General features: G+C 48.1%; 2 protein-coding genes across 4 annotated transcripts in view; both read right to left on the bottom strand.

The window, feature by feature from the left end:
• Nucleotides 1-20,842, bottom strand: part of AGBL4 (AGBL carboxypeptidase 4) — a 1,467,749-nt gene that overhangs the window by 219,636 nt on the left and 1,227,271 nt on the right. The window lies entirely within an intron of this gene.
• Nucleotides 1-20,842, bottom strand: part of BEND5 (BEN domain containing 5) — a 49,436-nt gene that overhangs the window by 14,767 nt on the left and 13,827 nt on the right. The window contains exons 2-4 of one of the 3 annotated variants that reach the window (XM_025288777.3): nucleotides 19,081-19,214; nucleotides 16,584-16,968; nucleotides 1,177-1,325 (exon numbers count right to left, since the gene is read on the bottom strand). In XM_025288777.3, coding sequence (XP_025144562.2) covers nucleotides 1,177-1,325; nucleotides 16,584-16,968; nucleotides 19,081-19,214 — 668 coding nt within the window. Of the gene's footprint in view, nucleotides 1-1,176; nucleotides 1,326-16,583; nucleotides 17,051-19,080; nucleotides 19,215-20,842 lie in introns of all 3 variants that reach the window. The other 2 variants (XM_025288779.3, XM_025288778.3) reach the window with 2 other exon arrangements.

Genomic DNA, 20,842 nt, shown 5'->3' with positions numbered 1-20,842 from the left:
TGCAAAGCAGATTCTTAAAGCCTGTAGGTTGCAGCAAGGCAGGGCAGAATAGGCCTATGGTTTGACCCATCAGTTCTGCCTCTTCAAGGGAGGAAGTGCTCTGAGGGAGTCGAGGGCACATGGATAGAAAGAGGAGGGCAGCATATCCAAGGGAGCCCTGAAGACCAACAAGTTGCATTTCCTTGTCTTGACAATGCTTGCTTTGGCTCAGCCTGGCCAGCTGCAGGGATGTATCTGGAGAAACCCATATAAAACAAACTTTCCTTTCTCATCAACCCACTGGGGAACGATACTGGATAAACAGAGACCTTTTGAAGCATAAGGCAAGAAAAACAGACTGACACAGATGAGTCTCTGGGGAGAAGGAGAGGTGATGTCTATAATGCATGCCATGGTGGCAAAGACTATTATAGTAAAACTGAATATGACCAGTGCCTAGACAAAGAGAGCCAGTATATTTCCTCCAAGATGAATTCATTTGGATGTAGGAAGAATATTAGAAGTCTTCTCCTTGCCCTGCTGCTATGTCATATATGTGACTTTAAGACTTCCAAAGGCTATTCCATTACTTTTCACCCTGCACTAATATAACTACTAATAGTGCTTAAGTTTTCTTTCATAACTTTTTTTCAAGAGTCTTACAAAAAAAAATCTGAGGAGTTATATGTGGTCCTAGGACTGTGGGCTAACCAAGCTGAATGTACAACTTGAAACCAGCTTAGAAGTAAGGAGCATGTCCCATGCACCTCTGTATCCCTGGCATTTAGGGTTAGGGTAGGACTTAAAACACATAGGTACTTTGCAAACAATTAATGAATGACTACTCAGTCACAGCCATATCTGTAAATCAGATATCTCATCTCGAGATCACCTTATACATTTTATGCATCTGGTTTCATCATATTATCATTTTAAATTATCTTTCTCACTAATAAGCTATTTTTAAATGTCAGTTTAGTTTTACAGTTGCTTTGGCCCAATATTTACCAAAAAAAAAGAAGAGAAAAAGTCCTAGTAAAGCTCCACTGTTATAGCACATGGATTCTGGAAGCAGTCACTGGGCTAGGCCTGAAGGCCAAGCGGTTGCTGTATCTCGGGAAGCTCCCACCATACCCTCCTCCTTCACACTGACTAACCAACACTTGTAGGGAATGGAGAGTGAGCTTGAAACACTACCTTGCCATTGTCTAGGATATACTTGTCCATGACAGGTGCAGGAGCGGGGTAATAGGACGACGTATTTGCTTCCTCACTGAAAGTGCTCCGTAACTCCGGCTCGGGCTCGAGACATTCTGACTTTACTTTTTCCAAGTCAATGGCGGGACCTAGGCAGTTAAGAAAAGAGATCTGTCTAGAACTCCAAGGAAAATCAAAGGCAAATATTTTAACTAGGCATCTGTCAGCACATAGTGGCACATACAAAAAAAATATGCTGGCTTATTTTTGTCCATTGGACTACACTTAAACCCCAGCTTGAAAATAATAGGAGGTATGAACATCACAGGGGAAAAGGTGGCAGATAAGAATGGACTAGATTCTAATTAAACATGAATGAAAAGCAGTCTTCTAGGGTGTCACTGTCTGAATGAAAATGCAAGGGATTCAACTTCCTGCAGGGGAAAGAGGTCCTTTTAAGACTGGGGTGGAGACAGGGTAGCAATGACTGCAGTATGCAAACTGTGTATTTGCCAAAACCCCATCCCTGCAGCCTATGTGAAGGAGGCCACAGCAGAAGATAGGGAAGCAGGGGGAGAAATGCAAAGGCCTCCCCCGGCCCAAGACCTAGTATCTAGACAAGCGCATTTCAACCAAGAAATTAAAGTACAATACAGATTAAGCCCCTGATTGCCTGAACCGGCAGCTATCCTGATTTTTATTTTAATGCAATCAACACAAATTATGTACGGTTTAAACAGTAAAAGGCAGGAGATAAATGGTGGTGGTTTCTAAGGAGGACTTTTTTTTTCCTCCATTAGCTTTTTAAAATGATGGACTATTTTTCAAATCACCTGTTGTGTCTTGATTACCAAAGGGCAGAAAAACAGGGTAAGGCTGGATAACTTGATTAACTTTTATAGGCGAGCAAATCCAGAGGCCAACAGAGAGTTTTGGCATCCTGGAAATTCTCCTTATGCAAGTATTTCAGGAGTTAACTGGGATCAGAAATTTAGCTACTGCCAAAGCTGGTCCCCAAGACTGTGCAAGTAACTTAAGTCACCAGTGAGTTTCATGGTCCAGCCTTCCTTTATTCTTACCATGTGGGCCACTTGGTACGGAGCTGTTTGTGTGCCAAAGCCCTCACCAACAACCTGGATGCAATTTACTGTGCTAAACTGCCATACCCTTGGCTTTGGCTGATGGTGAGGAAGGTATTGGTGATTTTGTTACAAAAATTCCTCACAATAGGGCTTCCTAGACTGATAAAACCATTTCTGAGTTGCTGGTGGCTGCAAGCCAGATCTCTGAAGTCTCCAACAATGTAGGTGCACTTGTGTGTGCTCAGCGCATGAGTGCGTGCTCAGTCACTTCAGTCGTGTCTGACTCTGTGCGACCCTGTGGACCCTAGAGTCCACTAGACTCCTCTGTCCATGGGATTCTCCCAGCAAGAATACTGGAGTGGGTTGCCATGCCCTCCTCCAGGAGATCTTCCTGACCCAGGGATCAAACCCATGTCTCGGGTCTCCTGCGTTGGCAGGCAAGTTCTTTACCACTAATGGCACCTGAGCAGCTCAACGAAGTGTGAAGGCACAAAGCTGAACACAGCAAGGCTGGGGAGCGGCGCAGAGCTCACTGAAAAGCAGGGCTCATCTTGGGAGACCGGGTTTGGGTCTTATTCCTAGTTTGGCTATAGTTTAATTGTGTGACCACAGGCGAGTGAATTGTGGATGCACAAGCTGTCAGAATGAGGGACTGATAGCATCGTCACCATTCTAGGAGCATCTCCCAATTCTGTGTGACCTACTCAAGAGCTGGGCCTAAGGCTTTCTCTTCTTTGCTCCCAGCCCCTGGCATGAGGAGGTGTTCTCTGTTTGCTAAATGAACAAAAGAATGGCAAGAATGAATGAATAACTCTAAAGTTTCAGAAGCAGATGCCATAGTTTCTCCTCTCTTTGTATGACATCTCAGTTTTGTTTCTGAGATATAAACAAACTCAAGTGGAGCATTTGATCTTTTCTTAGGTCAGGGAAGAAGTAATTACTTTGGCTTTCCCCAAAGGGCATGGCTGAGTTGGCTCCTGAGGTGTCTTCCTGCTCTGACATTCAGCAGCAAGATAAAGGAATGGAGCCATGCAGCCAATGGAGCACAGGTCTTCTTAGGAAAAGATAGTGTCCTTCCTCTAAAGCCTCCTTTTCCTTCCAAGAGAGGAAGATGGTGGACAAGAGAATGAACCCAGCTCAGCTCTGACTTCAGTCTAGTTCTCGTCCATTTATCTCCACAACAGCTGCCAAAGAAATCTACTCACAACCAAATCTTTCCCGGCTTAGGCTCCCACTACCCTCAAAATTGCGTACCATAGCCTCCTTAAGACCCTGAATATAGCCAGCTTCTTCTTGATCTCTGCTGCTCAATTCCTGCTCTCCCCAGATGTTGCCCCTCAGGCGCTGTGCTGTCCCAAGCTTCTGAGCCTTTGGACGTGCTACTGTTTTGGCCTTGAATGCCATCTCATCTGCCTGTCAAGTCTCTGGTCAGACTGCAGAACAGAGCTTAGGTGTCTCCTTTGTGAGGCCTTGCTCTGATCACTACCAGGTAGGGGGTCTCTAAGTCGTAAATACTTCCAGCACATTATATTTGGGATCATCTAACCAGCCTGTCTGCTGTCCACATCAAACTGTGAAGCTCCTCAAGGGTAAAGTTTTACTCTCTTTGTAATCTTGGCACCTAGGGGTGCAGGCTCTCAGTAAATTCTTCATAACATGAGGGCAGAGAGTTGTGGACAAGAAAGAGACTTAAATGGGCTGAGGCACAGATTCTGAAATAAAGCCCTGCTGCTGAGTGGAGGTGCCTGAAGTGAATGGGATGTTTATAGGTATTTGTTCTCAAATACCTGTAACCTTTTTGCAGCCCAGGAAGTAGAAGTTAGGGCTGTAAAATGGAAACTGGAAACATCTAGCCAGGGGAACGGACAGTTCTGCTGGCTACACAGGGACACATAAAGAGCAGGAGCTGAGAGCAAAGAGTCACCTCTCTGGCTCCACCCTCACCGGTCCTCTCTTCTAACGCAGACTCTGCTCCCTCGTGGCCTGCCTAGCCAGGTCCCTGGGACTCTCTCCTCCCCTGGTAATAGCTGCACTCATCTATTCCTCTCTCTGCCACCCCCACTAGACTGTGAGGCCTGAGAGTAGACAGAGACTGTGTCTTTTTATATTAGAGACCAGGGCTCAGCACAGTGCCTGTTCCAATTCAATTGTCAACAGGTGATTTTACACATCAATAATTACTTAACCTTTCTGACTCCTGTTGCCTCATCCTGAAAGGAGGAATGACAACAGTGACCCAGCCAGGCTGCAGCGTAAAGGAATTAACCTCATATATGTAGTGATTCACACAGACTCTGGCACAGCGTGGGTTCTCAGTAAATGGTGGCTCAGCATGCCCACCCCCGCCCCTGCCCCACGTGGGGGTCGTATTTGGGTGCTCAAGTTAGTCACTGCTAATCCCTGGGAACCAGGGCCCCGCTGGTCTTCTTTTGCCCCAAGTCCGTGGCACGAGCCTGGCCCAGAGCAGGTGTTCAGGCTCTCATGGCACACACACCCACACTAGGCTCCCCTCTGCCAGTTTGCTCAGGGACCAACAGAGTTTCGTCGAATGCTGAGCCTATTGTAATGGGATCTTCCTGCTCCCAAGCTCTCAAGGAACTCTATTTCCTAACATCCCTGATCAGCACATTTAATACCTGACGGCTGCCAGGGATTAGCACTGCTCTCTGCCACTGCCTTCTCTGGCATTGTATACAGAAGGACCTGGTGTCTCAGCGAGGAGGACACACCAACCAAAGGCTCCTCCTGGAAGCCGTTCGTCAGGAGACCCGGGTGTGAATCCTGAGACACATCTCCTTCACCTCTCTGTGCCTCAGCTTTCCTACCTGCAAAATGGGGAGTGCCAATAGCCTCCAGAGAGCGAGGCAGGCGCACAATGGAGGCTCAGACACCGGCTCAGAAAATGGCAGATGAATGAAGGGATGAATCAGTCAATAAAGCAGCGTCTTTAGTAGTACAGAGTCAGAAAGAAAAGGAACAAAAAGCATGTGGTTTCTTCCCAGAGAGGAGGGAGGGCCTCTAGTGCTTTTAATTTAAAAGGGGGAGAAAAACACTTCACTGCAAATTTTAGTCGGCTCCACTACGATGCTGGCAATTTACATCTCATTACAACAAACGCTTCAGATTGCTGTTTTGCTTTTAAAAATTTCTGAGGCATTGTTCTCCTTCAAACACATGTGACCAAATTAGCCACGATAATAAGCACTTGTGCTCAGAGACGGCGCTGCACGATCTGGTGCTGATATTTTAAGTAACAAAGCAACTTTTTTTCACTTTGTGGGAAGAGTAGGAATAAAAATAAAAAAAAAAAGCCTTTTGATCCACTTCAGGTTTATTTTGGAGAAAATATACCTTCCATGGAGAGAAACCTCTCAGCTGGGTAAAAAAAAAAAAAAGCTTTTGAAAGAGTATAAAAGACAGCGCTTGTCTTTTCATTCAGTCATTCATGAGCCCATTCATCACACAATCCCTGACTGCATACCAAGATCGAGCCCTGGAAGAGGCACTGGGGACCCGGAGACAAATACAGCATGCCCCAGTTCTGGAGACGTTGAGAATATAACACGTGAAACTCTCATTATACTGCATACAAACAGCTGTGAGCTTATGGACAAACACTGGATTCAATGCTAGAAAACCTGCTGCAAATCCTGGGTCTATTATTTCCTTTACCTTTTTAAGCCCCAGAGGCCTTTCCCATAAAATGGGAATTGTGGCACACAGTAAGGGGCTTGTAAACGTTTGCTGGCACAACAGATAAAGGAAACTGTAACATTCTCTATTCTCATCTAGCTTGACTGGACTAACGCCATTCTTCCTGGAAATCTTTCTAAGACATTGATGCTTATGCTCTATTTGCATGTTCAGTCATGTCCGACTCGTTGCTGCAACTCCTCTGTCCACAGACAGAAGGTTTAAAAATCACCCATTTCTTCAAAATATGTATGCTTGGACACTAAAAATCAATTCTGACTTCTGTTGAAACAGAAAGGCTAGTAATATTAGATTTTCTCTTGAAAAGTATTAAAGTCTTCCATTTACTCCTGCAAATGAACAGGACTTTTCTCTGCTATTGGTATAATTCTAGTTTCTTCCTAAATATAAAGTGAATCAAAAAATCAAATCAAAATCCTTAAAGCATATGCCTACTCTGGTGGCCCAGACGCATATCGGGTTTGTCAAAAAAAAGATGATTCTACTTGTTGAAAAGGAGTTGAGCATGGGAAGAGCTACAGCAAAGGAGGAGATACACAGAGGCCTTGGAAAGAGATGGGAGACGGCCCACAACTGGGCAGGTGGATCTCCTCTCAGAAGGTATTGGCCATTCTCACCTGTTGCCACAGCTACGCAGATGGTTCTCAGCCCCGCTGCGCCTCCAGGGAGGGCAGGGACAAACCTGGCCTCATTCCTTCAGTGAGAATCCATTGGGCACCCACTAAGTGCCAGCCCTGAGCAGGCAGCTTCAAATGGTGTGATGTCCAGTAGTGGGAAGAGACAGACCACAGACCATTAATACCACCCTGACAAGAGTAAGGATAAAGACTTGGGAATAGAAGCAGAGGAGGACGTGCCACACCTGGAGGAGACTAGGAAGGCTTCAGAAGTACAGTCACAAACTTCTGGGCCAGGGCTTGGAGCTGGCCGTACGGGTTGGAGTGGGGTAGTTACCGTCACACGGGGAGGCAAGCGGCACGTTATGGAGGCTCACTGATCGACCAGGCTGTGGGCAGCATCATCATCTGCACAGGTTTGCAGAGAGATTACCATGGGCTCAGGGGCCCGGGAAGGCCTTAAGGAACAGGTGAGCTCCTAGAACTTGAGATAAGGTCGAGGGAAGATGGTAGGATGGTCAGGCAGGGCAATGAGATCACTGTCAGCAGCGGCTCCTTGGGGTCCTTCCCCGACCCTCCCCGTTTTCTGAGGGCTCTCTGTGGGTGAGGGTTGGAGTAGGCTTTTCTAGGCAGAGGCAGGAGAGGCCATTCCAGCCCTAAAGACTGGATTGGGCAAGACCCCTGCAGCTCATGAGGATGCCCGCGCCCCGCACCCGCCGCTGCCACCTCACAGTGGGGCTGGTCCCTTGGGAAGTGAAAACTCTAGAGCAGCAGAGCCCGAATGGACTCAAGAGAGCCCCCTCTTTATGGGGCAGAAGCCCAGCAAGACAGGGGTGGCAGGAGGGGGCCCAGGTCCCCAGTCGTGGTGGTCAAGGTATTTTACCCACCTTGGAGAACTGTAGGGGCCTGTTTCAAAGGACATATTTGCTTCTCCCTGAAAAGGAAAGGTGACTGACACCTACTGAACATCTTTATTAGTTATTGTTGCTGTTGTTTAGTCGCTGTCATGTCTGACTCTTTGCGATCCCATGGACTGCAGCCCGCCAGGCTCCTCTGTCCATGGGATTTCCCAGGCAGGAATACTGGAGTCGGTTGCCATTTCCTTCTCCAGGGGATCTTCCCAGCCCAGGGACTGAATCCATGTCTTCTGCACTGGCAGGCAGATTCTTTACTGCTGAGCCACCAGGGAAGCCAATTTCACATCAAAATAACTATTTAAAAAAATCTTTTAATCTTGATACTCCAGTATCAAGTTATTATTTGTTTACTATCTTCCGGGTTAGGATGCAAACTCTGAGGTCAGCCACTGTCCTGATCACGGCTGTATCCCAGCACCCAGCGCAATGTCCCTGGCACACAATGAATACTCATCAAACATGTGCTGAATGAAAGAAGTTAATTCTTAGTAATTTGTCGAAAGTAAAAAAAAAAAATTCAGGGTTGCTAGACTCCGAAGGCTTGCTCTTACCACAGCCCTACAAGCCTTCAGCTAACTGTGGTTTTCAGGCTGCACAGGCTTCTCACGTAATGTCCACCTTGTGGGACCCATACTGCACCTCTGACCTTCTTTTGCCTTCCTAGGTGTCTGTGAAGAACTCCACAATTGAGTAGGGGGTGCAGTGGGGAGGGAGTGAGTCACCAGGATTCATCTCACCTCTAGGAGATCTGAGCCTGTCCTCTGCCAGCTGGTGGTCAAAGCTGGGCTGGCTCTTCATCTGTGGTCCTGCCACTTCCCACCCACCCCAACTGTCTGGACCCAGGCAGCGTTCCAAATGGCAAAGATATGCACAACAGCATGGGTCTGTCCTGCCAGATAGGCGCTGAAGGCCCCCACACATGTGCTGAATGCACACAAAATGGCTTTTGGTTCTGGCACAGAACTGGCTGGGTGCGAAGACTGAGGGGTTGTGGTACGAAGGAGTAGGGTAGGAGGCACAAAGGCTGCCCTCAGATTCCCGAAGGGCTGCTGTGGGGCACAGCGAGCACCCGAGGGCAGGGGTTAGGGGAGGCGGAGTTTCCTCATGGTGGTGCTGACATCTCCCAAGCAAGTCAGTCCTTGACTCTGACCTTGTTGGCTCTCCCCTTCAGGCCATGAGCTGTTCTAGAGCAGGAACTAAATGGGATTTGTCTTTGCTAAATGTGGGTTGGTTGATTTGTTTGGTTTTAAGATCCGATTTCAGAGTAGCAGGACAGTCCAGGGCCCTCCTTCCTCTTTCTCCCTAGAGTTCACTTTTCTGGGGCAGTGGGGAGGGGACTGAGGGACAGCTCCAGTCTGTCCCTCTGTCCCTGAAGCCCATGACCAAAGGGGCAACGCTGAGGTTGATGGGCTACAGGCCCCTCTGAGGGGAGGAGCCCCTGCATCCACCTGTGTAAGGGCTGGGGCAGTTCTAGGGGCCCTCACCTGCCTTTGCAGCCTTGGCTGTCCCTCCTACCTACCTCTCCTCTGTGCAGTTCGGTCAGGGGTGACTTGTGGTTCCCGAATAAGCCAGCGTCTCTCCTAACTCCAAATCTTTATCAGTCTCTCCTGTTTTCTGAGACATTCATTTCCTCTCTGGGCCCGCGTCCTCATCCGATGATCCTTGTCTACTCCTGAGGTGGTTTTCTCTACGAAAAGCAGCTAGTATCAGGCCCACAGCAGGTGTTCACAGGGGCCAGCCCTTGTTTGGAAGGAGAGCTCTCCCACTTCCGTTTCCTTGGACTGGCAAAGCCAGCAGAAAACAAGCCTGCCACACGAAAGCCCATGACCAACGGGCAAAGCCCTGTTTTAAGTGAGAAGCACATTTCCTGTTCTGGCAACAGAGAGAAGCCCAGTGACTCCTGATGTTCCCACTCCCCAAGCAGGATCAAAGGGACAGCCTGGAGCTATCCTTCAGCCCCCTCCCCACTGCCCCAGAAAAGTGAACTCTAGGGAGAAAGAGGAAGGAGGGGCCTGGACTGTCCTGCTACTCTGAAATCGGATCTTAAAACAACCTAGGGTGGACTGTGGCTAATGCTGATCCCGTCAAGAGTGCACAAAGTTCTTCAAAGGGGAAGATGGCCCTTATCTTTAAGAGAAACAATTCTAGTTCTCATTGCTGCACCCTTGCCTGCCACCCAGGGTGAGGGGCACAAGACATGGTAGTTTGGGCCCCAGCCCACCAGTAAGCAGGGCAGTGGCAGGCTGTGGACCTGCTGGGTCCTGGGAACATGAAAACCTGACCTGATGGGTATCTCCCACTTATCCTCTTAGTCCTTTCTCAAAGCCCAACTTTTGTGAGCACTCCCATGTACTGGTGAGAGTGAACTGAAGGCTGAAGGAAATGGCAAAGAGCTCTGAGATGAACAAGCCCTGGGAGGAGTGCTGTGACAAAGAGAAAACTGAAGACTCAAGGGGGTCCAAAGGAGTGCTTGAGGACTGGAGATAGGAAGATGGAATTCTGTCCTGGAAAAGCACGTGGTGGGAGAATTCAATACACTATATACCAGTGAGCCTGAAATCAAGTCCAGGCGTAGCTGTAAAACAGACAATTCAAATATGATTTCTGAGGACTTACAAGGGAAAGTAGCAATCCCCGGGAGATGTTAGGAGACCTGGATTGACCAAAGATTAAGACAAGCCGAGACAACCGCATCTGTGCTCTGTTGTAGGACAATGAGTGCCTTTGGTGCGCCAAGCACCGTACACACATCTCACGTGCAAACTCCAATGGTACAACATCACTAATGCTGGACTCACGGAGCACTTGCCATGTGCCGGCCCCTGGGCAGAAGTCTGTACATGCCTTTGCTCATCTAATCCTCTTAATAACCACAGTGGCTGGTATTGTCACTGACTCTACTTTATGGATGAAGGAACTAAGGCCCAGGAAGTTAAGTAACTTGCCCAAGTTAACACAATCAAAATATGGAAAAGCCAGTGTTCAAAACTCCAGTATTTCTGACCTCCTAGTCAGTGACCAGGCTCTCCTACCTGTGTGTGGTATGCATTACGATATCCATTTTACAGAGGAGAAAAGAGAGGCTGAGAAGGGTTAAATTATTTGCTTCAAGTTGCGCAGTTAAAGAATTCGAAAGCTGAGATTCAAACCCAAGTACTATCTGCTGCCAAAGCCCACGCTGCCTCCAGTTCAGGGGAGAGCCAGCAGGAGGCATTTGGCTGACATTCGCTGCTTTTCAAAGGCACCACCAGAGACCTGTGCTGAAAGAATCCAGCTCTGACCGCAAAGGATTTTAAAGATCAAAGCTGGTATTTTAACGGACTTTGGACAGAACACAAGGCACGAGCCCAGAGGGGAACAGAGGTGATAGAAACCCAGCTCTAAAGAGCCAAGACAGATTTGCAGGCCACAATGGCTTTCTCCTTCAAAAGTTTCAACCAGCTTGTGATCTGGCCAACAGGGGCATTATCTCTTTTTTTGCCTTCTCCTCTCTCAGAAGGAGATAATGCTTACCTGGCCTTGCAATAAGGCTACTGGAATAGTCCAATGAGATAAAAATGTCAAGGTCTTTGAAGCCTGTCAAGTGTCATGTACATGTGAATTACTGTTATTATTCTTAATGTCTATTCCTCTTCTGGTCAGAATTCACCATTTCCACCTACTTTCCCTACAAAGTGCACACAAAATCTAGAGCCATCCTCTGCCTCCTTCCTGCAGATCCAGCACTTGCTATGTTCTGTCCCGAGCGCAAGTCTGTGCTCCGCTTCGGGCTGTGTGTGCAGCTTGGAGACAAGGACTCTGTCTCCCCCTCTACATTCCTCACTGAGCCTTTTCCAACCTTAGCTGAACTAATGGTACCGGAATCACACCAAAACCATCTTATCTAGTAAGAGGTACTTAGAGTGCTAAAAGCTGAGGGTAACATCTGAGCTTTGGTCTCTGACCTCTAAGAACAAGGACTCTGGCTGAAGGGAACTCAAGAGAGATGCTAGAGTTTACTTTCTCCTACACTGGAGCTCACCCTTGTCACTGGCTTTCACTGCTCTGCTTCCCCTCAAACCCCTGGAATTCTCTGAGTCTGCCAAGCCCTGGTTTAATAAACATCACTCTCACCCCCTAGGCTCATGAATGTTTTCAAAAGGGACCGTCTTCCTGTATCTCCAGCACCTAATACAATCCTGGCACAAAGGATACCCTTAAAAAATGATAAATGAATGAAAGAATAAATGAACGAATGAACACACAAATAAATCTGTATTTTATATATTAGAAGATCTTCATGCTTTTCGTGTCCTTGGCATTTATTTCTTTGGGAGAAGACAAACAGGAAAGGGCAGGAAAGAAGAAAGAGACTGGCATTTAGTAAACACTTGCAATATGCTGGTTACAGTGATGAATTCTTTACACTGCTTCCCCTTTTAATTCTGACACCGTCACAGAGGCCGGGAGAGAAGGAACTTTCAGAGTTAGTGAGGTTCCTTTCCATCAAAGAGGGCTGCCTCCTATGCTAAGATCATACAAAAGGAAAGCTCTGTTTTACAGAGAGATGTCCTTTGGGGGATTAGGCTGGGGGTCACCCCCATGTCAATGACACTGAAGTACAAGGGCATGTGGCCAAGGGCCCAGAGAGAGGCTCTCAGAACCAGGTGTCAGGAGACCCTTGGAAATAGACCTGTGACACCTTCTGGGCTTGTTTCCTCATCAACGACATGAGGGCAATAGCCTACATCCTCTCTAAGCTCATTTGCCACTCCTTGACTCCATGTTCTAGAGGATTTTTCTCTGTTAAATATATCTTGTGTTTATTTGTGGAATGAATGAAAGAATGAATAAGTGAGTCATCCAGCGAAGTCTCTGAAACATCTTACACCATCTTGCTGCTGCCCCTAACCTCCACCAGGTGTTCCATCACAGGTCCTGGCTGCTAAGGGACCTTCTCACCAATCAGAGGTCTTCTTCAGGCTCCTGCTCTCTGCTCCCTCCCGTCTATGCCCTGCAGGATCCCAATGCCTGGGGGAGTCAGCAGTTATTCTTTTTAAAATTGAGCATCCCTAACCTGTGGATGATCTAGCATCCTTGAGATGGGTCCCCTGGCAACATGGAAAGGAAAAAATACTCAAGGGTGGGCCTCTAAGAGCACTGCTTGAGCCAGTCCCCAGTGGGGCGGGGGCAAGGAGGGTGCAGCCCAGGCCACACATCAGCCCCCGACCAGGATGTACTGCTGAGATTCAAGGACGGTCTCTCAGCCCCTTCCTGGCTCTTCTCTGCCTTGTGCTTGGCTTCTGGGAGGTGTGTACTGTACAGGGGCTACTACAGCAGAGAATGTTTTCCCAGACTCATCCAGAGCGAGTTCCACCTTCAACTGCCAGCCGCTTCCCGGAACCACATTCACTGCATTTCAATTGCATGCTTACGTGTTTACCTCCATCACTGTGCCCTCCCCAGCCTACAAGGTCTGAATCTGCTCTGTGTCTCCCCAGGTTGCTAGGCTCAGAAAGCACGTGGTCAATGTGAACTGACTGAATGAAGAAATATGGATACGGCCCCCTTTCTCTCCTATAATATAAGACCTTGAGAGGCAGAGAAGTTGGTAAACCTGTTCAAGGTCATACAGCTTTGACTGGTTAGGGAAGACGAGTTAAAAACCAAATCAGACCATGTTTGATGCCCGCTAGGGGTATGGGAAAAGGTGCTTATGGTAATATAGCATCAACAGAATACCAGATAGGATGCTGTATATCCCTATGCTGTAAGAGGGATGTTATTATTTCCATTTTACAGATGAGAACACCAAGGTTCAGAGACATTGGACTTTGTCTAGGCCCCTCTGCCGACATTGCACCTCACTCTTCCCACTCACTCACTCCTGCCTGAGTAAGAAAAATGTATTCATCAGGCTCCAGATTAGAAGCCACTTTCTTTAGGAAACCTTTCTTCCCCAGTCTCCCAAATGCAGCGGGTGCCCCTCCTCCACTGTCTCACAGCAGAGCTTCTGTCCCTGTGCTGGCACTAACTGAATCACTAGCTGTCTCTCCCACATCAAACTTTAAAATCCTCAAGGGCAGAGGGCAAGGGCTGTATCTTAAATGGATTGAACTTTACCTGCTGCTAAGTCACTTCAGTTGTGTCTAACTCTTTGCGACCCCATGGACTGCTGCCCACCAGGCTCCTCTGTCCATGGGATTCTCCAGGCATGAATACTGGAGTGGGGTGCCATGCCCTGCTCCAGGGGATCTTCCCAACGCAAGGACTGAACCCGTGTCTCTTGTGTCTCCTGAACTGGCAGGTGGGTTCTTGACCACCAGTGTCATCTGGGAAGCCCCACAAGCAAAACGCCCGGCATGCAGTGGAGACCAGTAAATATTTGTGGGAGAAAAGAGGGAAGAAAGCAAGGAAAGAAGGTTCCCAAAGAACTGGCAAGTGGGGAAGTTGGGTTTGAATCCAGGCCTGCCTGGTTCCAAGGACTAGACCAGACCAGACTAGACTACCTCCATGAAAACATACAAACTCCCCTTAGAGTAGACAGCCTTTTATTATACTCTTGGGGATTTATCTTTTGTTAATCAATGGATCTTAAGCTTTCACAGGTCAGTGACAGCTTGATCAGATGTGACTTTTCCGAGACGACCCTGATCCCTGGAGCACAGAGCACCCCATGTGGTGGGTGCTTTATGCATAACTGTGGCTTAAGCTGACTTATGTTCAATCCATTGATCAGAAGGTGACTCAGATCAGAGAAGAGCCAGCCACTGGCCCTCAAGATGGCACAAGGCCTGTGGGGTGGGAGTGCCTAGAATGATCAAGACACTGAAACCCCGGGTGGCACCAAGTTTATCTAGGCGTTTTAAGACTAAAGAGGCACATGAACGTGCATGCATGCGTGCAGGCTCAGTCACTTCGGTCATGTCTGACTCTTTCCAACACTATGGACTACAGGCCACCAGGCTCTTCTGTCCATGGGATTTCTCAGGCAAGAATATTGCAGTAGGTTGCCATGTCCTCCTCCAAGGGATCTTCCTGATCCAGGGATTGAACCCGTATCTCCTACGCTGCAGGCAGATTCTTTACCGCTGAGCCACCGGGGAAGCCCGAAGAGGCATATACTGATACAAAGTGCAGTGCCTTACTGCACTCAAGGGTTAGGAGTGGCTTCTGGAGTTTAAACGAAGTTCATGATTATATAAGACAGGCAGTTTCCCTGGGAATAAAAATAATGACGTGGAGAAACTTTGCTTTTATGTTTGCTTTGTCCCCCGTCAAGAAGTTTACAAAAGATGTAGTGTACAGAATGCAATGAAAATAAAAATTATTCATCCAAAGACTAGGAAACACTTTTTCTCTCCGAAAATCTCAGTTCTCTCTTGCCCTCCCACTGCCACTCCCAAGATCACACTTTTTTACCGTTAGGTTTATTCTTTGATAAAAAATTTTAATAACTTTTTATGTTGCACACCACATATGACCTTTAGTGTCACTGTGCACCTTTCAAGGCAGAGTCCGGGAGTGGGGACGTAACTCGCCTAGGAAGTGGGGATGTGGTTTGAGGTGAGCGCTGCTTCTGCTTCCCCAAGGGACTCTGGGCAAGTCCCAGCCTCAGTTTTCTTCTCTGTGACAAGGGCATGAAAAGGCCTCTTGGCTGACTCCTTAGGCCACCCTGAAGATCTACTGAGACACTGCCTTGGGAACATACTCTAGGTAGTAGGAGGGACCTATCAACATAAGTAAGGTAGCACATTTATCTAAACATCAGAAAGGAATGAAGCTTTTACATGTAAATCTATTATCTAGGTAACACAAACCTTCCTTCCTAAGTATAAAATTGTACTGGATTTAAACTTTGGGGATGGCACTTGTATTTCTAGACTAGTCTATTCCCTTTTTGAAGCAAAGAACACTGACGCAGGGTTATTAACGACTGTCTTGAAGGAAGGTGGGGGCTATGAATCTGTGTTATCCTGATTTGCTCAACACTGACTGTCCTCTGCTTTTCAGAGTGTTTCTGTCTTTTCCTCTCAGGTAAGCAGTCATTTCTCCCTGCTGGCAAAGTGGTGGCCTTTCAGATTTCTCCTGATTCCAGCCTCTAAACCATAGTACATGAGAGAGAGAAAGTCAGAGTGAAAATCCCTTAGTCGTGTCTGACTCTATGTAACCCCACAGACTGTACAGCCCATGGAATTCTCCAGGCCAGAATACTGGAGCGGGTAGCTGTTCCCTTCTCCAGGGGATCTTCCCAACCCAGGGATCGAACCCAGGTCTCCCGCATTGCGGGCGGATTCTTTACCAGCTGAGCCACCAGGGAAGCCCAATTACATGAGAAAATCTAAAACCTAAGTTTGTTAAATTTAGTTGCAGTGTAAGAGCCTATCAAGTTTTTCTATGAGCAAATCAAAGTAGCTTTACATACCTTTTACACTAATCTTCCTAAGGTCATGTGCCTCTCTACTCAAAAACTCAGTGTTTCTCATTCCAACCAAAACAAACCCAGACACCCCGGCTGGTAAGGGTTTCCAGGCCTTCAGTCACCTGTCCTGACCACACATGCAGTCTCCCTTCTTAGTACACGCAGTGTTGACTGCTGCCCTCTGCCACCTCTTGGGCCTTAAAAGACCACCCACCCTTTGAGGCCCACCTCCTTCCTGGAGTCTCCCTCTTCTGAACTCTCCTCTCATCTTATCCACATCTTTCCCATGGCCCTGACCTCTTTCTGACTTAAAGTAACTCAAGTTTTCCTAGAATCATGTCTAACTCACTTCATTATCTTAAAGCCCCCTTGGAGCTGAATGAATGCATACATGGGTGGTGGCAAATACGTTTCCAGCTCTTGCTCTCTGAGGCCCCTCTCCAACTGCTGCCCACTGTGTTCTAGATAGCTAAGGCTGCTGCGTTCCAAAGCTCCTGTCAGATTCACTCTGAGCGGGGAGGGCCTCTCTCTTGGGGAACCTGCTGAGCCTCGTCCCTGCCCTTCCCTCGCCTCAGGGTCTGCCTCTCCCCAGCGCCCTCCGGGGAGAGGAGTCGGCACGCCATGACCCCCTCCGAGGTGGGTGGCAGGTGGCTGGTGGTGGAGGGGGGGCACTCACCACTGCCCAGCCTCAGGAGCAGCACGTCCTGCAGCCTGCGGTTGAGGTCGCGGAGCTCCTTCATCTCGGCCACGAGCGCCCCGTACTCCTTGAGCTTCTTGGCCTGCTGCACCAGCTGCCTCCGAGTCCGCTCCAGCTCCTGCTGGAGGTGGCGCATCTCCTCCTGCTGCTGCTGGTAGTTGCGCAGCAGCTCCTCGTACAGAGCCCGGGGCACGCCGGCGTCTTCCAGACTGTCCATGTCCCCTGCGCCCGGTGAGGCCTCCACGAACACCTCCTCCGGGCACGCGCCGGGGCCCAGGCTCAGGCCGTTCTGCTTCTCCAGCCGGGCCACCACTGCCTCGATGCTCTTGTGCGCCACTTCGCTCGGCTTCCGCCCCTCAGGTCTCTGTGTAGGACAACGAGAGTCAGTTCAGGCAAGGGCAGCTGGGGCTGTCTTGGACTGCAGCTCAATATGTCCCCAGACAATCCTAGAATCACAGAACCACAGAACATCAGTGCTTGCAGAAACTCTGTGCACACACTTAAGACAAAGCTCTTTATTTTACACATGGAGAAACAGAGGTCCAGAGTGGGGAAGTGTCTTGCCCAAAGTCACATGGTCAGTGAGCAACAGAGGCAGGACTCTGGTTTCCCAGGCCACTGCTTTCCCATCCCCATCACTCTGCCTCTTGGATGTATCTCATACCATGACTGCCCTCCCCAACTCCCCAGTCCCCCACCCCACCCACAGGGCTCAGGCAGTGATCTGCTCACAGTGGGTATTCAATGAGTATTTGTGGAGAATCCATGAGAAATCAGGCCAAGCCTAGGCATCCCAGGGGGGTCACTAGTCAAATCTTTACACCAACAAAACATAAAGGCCTCTTCTCCCCACCTCAACCCCCATCCCAAGAAAGGGCATTCCACCAAATAAAGTTTTCCTGAAAAATGCTCCAGTGGGGAAGGATGCTAAGGACTCTAATCTGGAGCAGGAATTGTGTCTTATTTTCTGTTTCTCCACTGCCTACTCAGAACTGGCACCCGGCAGGGGCTTGATAAATGTTTACTTAACTGAAAAGTTCAAAGAATACTAATATTGGAAGGTTCTTTCTGTTTAACTCTGTCATTTTACAGGTGAGGAAATCGAGGCTCAAAGAAGAGAAGGACTATACTGAGGGTCACATGCTGAGCTACAGAGTCAGACCTGGGACTTAAAGCCCAACTTAGAGCACAAGGCTCCTTCCTCCACCCCTGCCAGTCTCTCCTTGAACTCTGGCCAAGCTAAAGCTCAGCATGAAGTGGATAGAGAGAGGATAGTTTAGTGAGAGGAGAACTAACCAGGACTACCCAGGGGCTGGGGCTTCAGCTGCCTGAGGAAATTCCAGCTCAAGTGGACAAAGCTTCCAAGACGGGGAGTGGAAGCTATGGGACCAATTGAATTCTTCACCCAGGGCAGGAGGGCTAGGGACTCTCCTGACTGGGGGCACTTGTGGGAAGTGCAGACAACCAAAGACACAAGATTCCAGACAACTTAACTATGTCAGGTTGAGCCTGCCTTAACCTCTCAATAAGCTCCTGAAAGTTTTGGAAGAAACAAAAAAGAACCATGACTCTGGGATTAGGTTACATGACAAAATCCTATCCTGTCATCTTATCAACTGGGATAAAGTGCTACTAGTCTAAGTGAATCTATTCACTAAAACTGTAATGATCATTTTAGATACCCAACGTCAGTACTACACTGGGACACCCCCAAGGGGAGTGCCCACGTCTGTCTAATCTCTATGACCCCAGGAACCAGCACAGGGCCAGGGCCACAAGGAGGGGTGCAATGAATGCATGAACTCAACTCAGCTGAATCTTCTGGACTACGCTTCAGGAATGTCCTTAACCTGAGTCCAAAATCAGACTGTGGTCAAAGCTGAAAGTGTTCCTCTTCTGCCTCCCTTCCTCTGGGGCACCCATTGTGCAGAATAAACATCTGGCTTATTGGACAAGCTATTTAGCAGGCTTCCAAGTAAAGGCTGGAGGAGACCCACTAGGGCTCACACCAAAGGAAATGCAACTCATGCAGAAGTTTTTCTTCTAACCCAGGATCACATTAACCCTTTTGTGTGAGCCTGGCACACCCGCCTCTGCTCATGAGTCTACTCCTGGCTGTAAGGGGGCAACCTGACAGTGGCTGGCTCTGACCTGCTGCCTAAGAACAGCCACCTCAGGTTCCTGGAGCCCAGCAGTGACCTCTCTGGAGCTGGAGGCTGGAGGAAATGCCCCTTCCAGGCCCTCAGTGGTGATGACACCACACAGATGGCCCAAACAGGACAGTGCTCCCTGGAAAGTCAGCTGGCACAGCCAACTCCTACCAGCTGGCCCAAGTCTCTCACCACATGAACAGATCATGGCCTGTGACACCAGGGGACATTTACATGGGCAGAGGAGGGCAGACTGGAATTCTTCAGCTATCAGAGATCTGAAAAATGCTCCCCCATACTTTCAAAAAGAGGAAAGATTTTGTTACCTTGATGTGTCTAAGCTGTAAATCTTCTTCCCCATAATCTTTAACCTCCCCATCTTCTTCTACGAGATTGAGAGAAAGTTTGGGGATTTTTATTTTCTTCTGCATCACACTGTTTTCAAGGTCAGATTTGTCTTCTAAAATGCATATCAAAAAAATAAGGTTCATTATGGGTCAAAATGCTCAAAATGCCCACAACCTCAAATGCTAGAGAATGACTGAGGCCAGACCAGTTAAAGAGGAAAGGTCAACCAATCCAAGACATGTTCCCTCCTTCGTGCAGGGGTCTTGAGAGCAACAATGCAGATCAAGCTTGAGGATCAAAGTGAAAGTGAAATCACTCAGTTGTGTCCAACTCTTTGTGACCCCACGGACTGTAGCCCACCAGGCTCCTCTGTCCATGGGATTTTCCAGGTAAGAATACTGGAGTGGGTTGCCATTTCCTTCTCCAGAGGATCTTCCCGACCCAGGGATCAAACCCAGGTCTTCCGCACTACAGGCAGACGCTTTGCCATCTGAGCCACCAGGGAAGTCCTGAGGATCAAGGGTATATGCTAAAAGCACTACCGTGCAAAGCATTGAAATAGTACCCAATAAATGTGCTGAGGGGTTTTCCTAAGTATATCTTAAAGGGTGGCCTTTTATGGAGTTCTAGAATCTTGGAACTGGAATGGCCCTTAGATTGTTATGTTTTTAACTTTACTAGCACACAAATTCCTCAACAATCGAGGTCTTTTTAAGCCAAAGGACTTCCCAGGAAAACTTGTTGGGTTTCAGCCAGCTCAGATACTAAAGAGCATGAAGGGATGATGGCTCTTATGAAGATAAAGCCTGGACTGGAGCTGAGGTGGAGCCTCCCGACAGCCCAGACACAGGACAGACTAGTCGAGTTAATATGGTTACAGGAAGAGGAACAAGTAACATTCACTGCCTTTTTACTGATATCAAATCAGGAGACAACAGAGTTTGAGGGGCCTCAGTGACCACGTGGTCCAACTCTCCCATTTTACATGTGAGGATGGAAAGAGTGTGATGAGTGAAAGAAAGAGCCAGGAAATGGAAAACAGGCCTCTGGCATCTCACCCAGTGCTTATGTGTGACACCACCACACACTGACGTGCACTACAAACTACAAAGGGGCTACACAAAGGGATGCTACTTCCCTCTTTCTTATTCTTTAAACTCAACTTCAGATGATCTGAAAGAGAATTCTCAGAGTTTACAAGCACTTAACTATTTCAGAATGTAGTCAGATGCCAAATCTTCCTAAATGGCCTTAGGAATGGAGCCCCAGCTGGTCAAGAGTAGGACTCCGGTATCAGAGAGGCCTCAGTGTGAAACTCAGCTCTTGTTTGACAATGTGAGGAGTGGGGACTGAGGCCCTAGTCGCGTGATCTCAAGTGTCTCCTCTGGGGGTGACAGCAACAGCTCACACGCACAGAGCACAGCTCAGACACCAGGCACGCAGTGAGCAGGATGTGAAAACTGGCATGGTCAACATGCTCAGAATGGTCTTACTTCCCTAAGCAAAGGTGGATAAAGATACTACAATTAAAAAAAAAAAATGAAAGAATGACTTCAGAAAGGTACAGAGTGGAAGGGAAATGCCGAGGAAAAGAAGATGGTCTTTGTTAACAATCTCCTGATCAGAGATGAAAATGGCCTTTCCCACTAGTGAAATCCTTGGGTTCTAGTTCTTGTTCTCTTTGTACCTACATTTTATAGATGGGTTAGGAATGAACGCAATGGCACCCCACTCCAGTAC

This window comes from Bubalus bubalis, chromosome 6, assembly GCF_019923935.1.
Source record: "Bubalus bubalis isolate 160015118507 breed Murrah chromosome 6, NDDB_SH_1, whole genome shotgun sequence".
Lineage (NCBI taxonomy): Eukaryota > Metazoa > Chordata > Mammalia > Artiodactyla > Bovidae > Bubalus > Bubalus bubalis.
The sequence above is the reverse complement of the archived record's forward strand: the minus strand, read 5'-3'. Positions and strand labels throughout refer to the sequence as shown.